The sequence below is a fragment of the Hordeum vulgare genome, chromosome 1H (assembly GCF_904849725.1).
Source record: "Hordeum vulgare subsp. vulgare chromosome 1H, MorexV3_pseudomolecules_assembly, whole genome shotgun sequence".
NCBI lineage: Eukaryota > Viridiplantae > Streptophyta > Magnoliopsida > Poales > Poaceae > Hordeum > Hordeum vulgare.
The window spans coordinates 360,669,927-360,674,693 of record NC_058518.1 but is presented as its reverse complement, the minus strand read 5'-3'; the positions used below and the strand labels follow the sequence as shown (position 1 = coordinate 360,674,693).

At 55.5% G+C, this 4,767-nt stretch overlaps 1 protein-coding gene across 2 annotated transcripts; it reads right to left on the bottom strand.

Annotated features, from left to right (window-relative positions):
• Positions 1-1,122: 1,122 nt before the first annotated feature.
• On the bottom strand, positions 1,123-3,920 carry LOC123411025 (urea-proton symporter DUR3). Of its 2 annotated transcripts, none has more exons than XM_045103942.1 (3): positions 3,529-3,920; positions 2,608-3,384; positions 1,123-2,512 (listed from the first exon to the last, which is right to left on the bottom strand). In XM_045103942.1, the coding sequence occupies exons 1-3, from the start codon at positions 3,718-3,720 to the stop codon at positions 1,313-1,315; spliced, it is 2,169 nt and encodes a 722-aa protein (XP_044959877.1). In that variant the 5' UTR covers positions 3,721-3,920; the 3' UTR covers positions 1,123-1,312. The 2 variants fall into 2 exon arrangements, with proteins under 2 accessions (XP_044959877.1, XP_044959885.1); XM_045103950.1 differs by having other exon boundaries at positions 2,608-3,397; positions 3,529-3,620.
• Between the last annotated feature and the right edge of the window lie 847 nt (positions 3,921-4,767).

Sequence of the window (4,767 nt, the reverse complement as noted above, 5' to 3'; positions counted from 1 at the left end):
GGGGGCCCATAAGCCAGGGGAGCGGCCACCCCCCGGGGCGCGCCCTGCAGGCTTGTGGCCTTCCGACAACTTCCTTGCCCCCTACTCCAAGTCTGTTGTGTGTCTTCTGGTCCAAGAAAAATATTTTCGGAGATTTTATTTCGTTTGGACTCCGGTTAATATTCCTTATGTGCAATATTCAAAAACGTGGAAAAAACAGAAACTCACACTAGGCTCTAGGTTAACAGGTTAGTCCAAAAAATAATATAAAACAACATATAAAACATCATAAACATATAATATAATAGCATGACACAATAAAAAATTATAGATATGTTGGAGACGTATCACGTACGAGGCGCAGCTCGTGGATGCCATCGCGTTATCCGCCTCCGGCGACTGCGTCGGGCAACCTCCGCCGAAGATCGAGCCGGAGGCGAAGGTCTACTAGTGGACCGGCTGCCTCCGCGAGTGGGTCAACGTGCCGCCCATCTGGTTGGGCGCGAGACCGCAACAGGAGGCCGTCTACCTCCAGCATTGGAGGGTGCAGAGCTTGGCGGAGGACGGCACCGAGGACGAGTGGTAGATGGAGCTGGAGTGTCGACTGGAGCAAGAAGCAGAGGAGGAACGGCTGGAGAGAGAGAGAGGAGAAGGAGCGCGTCCGTGATGCGCTGCCGCCACCACCAGCACAAGCCCGCGCCAGCGGGATAAACGATGGAGGCATAGGCAGCGGCGGCACAGCCCGCCCCCGACATCAACGTCGTCTCGAACACGGCGTTTCTTGGGCTGACCCTGCGCCAACGCTGATCGACCTCACCGGCCCCGACATCGACAACGACGACTCCTAGGGCAACGCATATCTCGTATTTTACGTTTTTTATGTTTAATTAATGTACTGGGATGCGTGGACTTGCCTTTGTGACCGGCTTTAGTGTTTCTTTTTATTTTCAAAAATGTTTGCATTTTTGTCGCGTATCATCAAAATGCGCCTTTTGTTCGGGCGAGCGTTGGATGCATATGCGTTAAACCAAACGCGGAAGCGGATGTTCGTGTCCGTTAAACTAACCCAAATAGATAAAAATCGGACAAATAGGCCGACCGTTTGGGTCGAGTTGCCCTTATATACGCAAGCACACATATGAGTACACATGAAGAAAAATATTACGCTCTCCGATCCATGATACTTATTTTGGATCAGAAGAAGTACTCACACGAACTTCAGTGACGTGATACTGCTGCGCATTGTCTCATGACAATGGTTGCACATTTCTGAGTGGAAATGAACGCGCCATCCAACCCCTGTACACACACGATACATACATCGATCATTTCATCAGTTCTCCAAAAGATGGTCGCTGTCGTCGGCCGGATGGGTGCCGGTGGGGTGCATCTCCACCTCATCCTTCCGCTGCAGCTGCTGGTAGCGCTTCTCGGCCTCGGGCATGGCCCCCATGATGGCCCTCAGCCGCAGGTTCACGTCGTCGAGGCGCTGGTACACGATGTCGTTGGTCAACATCCCCGCGCACACCATGCTGATGGTGTCCCAGCTCTCCACCAACGGCATCAGGATGATCACCGCCGAGCCCACCGCGCCCCACGCGATCGCGATCGCCGCCCACAGCGTGAAGTACCCCAGGCTGAACCTCCCCGCCGGCACCGACAGCGCCGGCCACAGCACCACGATCACGACCGTGAACACCAGGCCCCACTTGACAATCCACCGCTTGGCGTGCACCAGCTTCTCCTCCTGGAGCTCGTCGTCGTCTTCGGCGCCCACGCTCTCCACCGTGGTGATCTGCCTGCTGCTCTCCCAGTCGTAGTTCTGCGGCGACACCAGGCTGCACACGCAGTGCACGGCCCCGCCCACCAGTATGGACACCAGGTTGCCCGTCAGCATGGGCGCGTTCCGGCCGGTGGTGTCCAGGTTCACGCGGCCGTACTGCACCTTGGCCACCGTGAGCCAGACGACCACGCCGAGGACGCAGCCGCTGATGGTGCCGAGCATGGCGCCGAAGGCGTTGGCCTTGCTCCAGAGCAGCAGCAGAGCGATGGGGATGACGGCGGAGCCTACGAGGACGCCCATGGCCAGATACATCCAGCCGAGGGACACGCCGACGAGGTTGAGGACGACGGCCAGGACGCCCATCGAGCAACCGAAGGCGAGGATGACGGCCCTGGACACGAGGAGGATCTGCTTACCGGAGGCGCCCGGGTTGATGTAGGTGCGGTAGATGTCGTAGGTGAAGAGGGAGGAGACGGCGACGAGCTCTGCCGAGCCAGCAGAGGTGACGGCCATGAAGAGCATCGTGAGGAGGAGGACGGAGCCGGGCTTGCCCATGAGCGCGGTGGCGGTGGCCGGCGGGACGAGGCCCTTGGCCGCCTCCGCCGCGGTGATTGGGAGGTCGAGGGCGAGCGCGCCGAGGCCGAGCGATGTTGCCAGCGAGAATGGCACGGCGAACCACACCAGGCCGCCCAGCAGGTACCCCTTGTGCGTCGACGACGGCCGAGCGGCGATCGCGCTCATCCAGTACCCCTGCAATTCCAATGCGCCATCGATCAAGCAAACCACCACACCGCCGGACCGGAGCGCGCGCGGGAGGGACAATTAAGGAATACTGCTGTACTTACGTTATCGACGAAGACGGTGCCGAAATTGCCGACGATGTTGATGATGCCGAAGACGAGGCCGCCGGAGCTGAGCATGGTGAGGTAAGAACCCTTGAGGTTTCCGTGGACGGGGCCGCAAGACTGACCAGAGCGCGAGAGGTCGCCGGAGCAGTCCCTGGCGGCGCTGGCGACGACGAGGAGGCGCTCGTACACCACCTTGGGGCTGCCGAGGCTGCTGCTGGACGTGTACACGAGGAAGACGAAGACGAGGAGCACGGCGTGCACGACGACGGAGTGGATGTAGCTGGCGAGGAAGGTGGCCTTGAGCCCGCCGGCGAGCGTGTACACGATGACGCCGAGCGGGATGAGGAAACTGGCGGCGTAGACGTTGACGCCCGTGAGCGCGTGCACGACGGCGGAGCCGCCGAGCAGCAGCATGGCGGTGACGATGACGTTGGTGGCGAGGCAGAAGGCGAGGAAGACGAGGTGCGCGCGGGCGCCCCACCTGGCCCTGACGATCTCGCAGACGGTGTGCGCGTTGGGCGCCTTGCGCTTGATCTCGATGGCCATGACCCCGAAGAGGAGCACCTGCACGGTGGCGCCGCTGGCGTACCAGAAGGGCCCGCTCACGCCGTACTGCCACGCCACGTTGGAGCTCTGCAGGATGGTCGCCGCCCATGTCCACTGCGACACGATCACGCTGGCGATCAGCCCCGTCTTCACGCTCCGGCCGGCGGTGTTGAACCACTCCGACGTCTGCAGCTGCGACCCGCCCACGTAACGTTTCTCCAACCACACCTACATGCGTTTTCTTTGTTTTTCATCAGTCAGCTCCGATCGATCCGCTAATTAGTTTCTCTACCTGATGATGACAACTGATGAAAAATACTCCGTGTACGTAGAAGATAGAGATTTAATAGAGTAGAACACTGCGTGTAGTACCAGGAAGGAAGTGAAGAGCGCGAAGAAAGCGCCGAAGCCGAGGACGACGGCGTACCCGACGGCCTGCGTCAGCACCGGCTTCCCGCCGAAGAAGCTCTCGTCGCGGCTGCAGACGCCGTTCACCACCGAGTAGTACTGCCCGCCGAAACCCAACTCCGGCGGCGGACACACCACGCCGCCACCGCCCGACATGCCGGATCAATTCTCTTCTACCACGGCGGATTCGAATCAGGAATCCAAGATTCTTTTTTCGCGTGTTATGGTCAACGGCTCACTCTATCAACCCAACTGATGGATGGGGAATTGGGAAGGGGTGGAGAGATTCACACTCCTCCAATCAAGGAAGGCACCGGCACCTTCTGCTGGCGCTTGGATGTGGATGGATGCATCGCTCACAATGCGCGCTGCCGTATATATACAAGTCGTTGAGGAGAAAAAACCAACCAACTGGTTGTTTGTCTGGAAAATTAACCAATCGGGTCACATTGCTTCCGTTATGTTGTGTGGTTGGGAGAATCTTTGACTTGGGCTATTTCGAGACAACATGGACAACATTTATAAGAGCCCACTGGTGTATATTCATGCCAGTTGAATCAAATGAATATAGAGAGATACTTTTTCATCTTGCAGAACAAGTATAACATACACTTACATTTTCCCAGTTATTTTGTCAACTTCGCCCCCATACGTCCTACCATGTAAAACTTGTAACATTTTGCAGCTTGTTAGTAGAAGAAAAAGAGCAAGTAGCCAAAGTTATGCATCATTGTAAGGCTCACCATAGTGGGGTATCATATCTAGTAACATAGTCTTGGGACTAGCAAACATGACGATGTGACAAGTAATTAAAGAAAAGAGAGGGTTAGAGTAACACAGGTAGATATGATATCATGTTAAATGCTATGCTACTATATATCATGCATATCAATAAATGAGATCACATATGATACTAGTTTATGATACTATGCACTATGAAGGTAGTATCATACAATAGTAAGATATGGATGATACTACTACTCCCTCCGTCACGGTTTAGAAGGCGTGCATGAAAATTCTCTAGAACCTAGGTGGTTATTGATTGGCTGTAAAATGAGTTAAAAAATAGCATTTACACTACGCATGCATATAGAAGTAGTACAATGGAGTACTAATTAGCTGCTAAGAGTAAATGCAATGCGCCTTAAACCTTGTGTGTTGTGGAAATGCACGCAAACTTAACCGTGACAGAGGTAGTATATG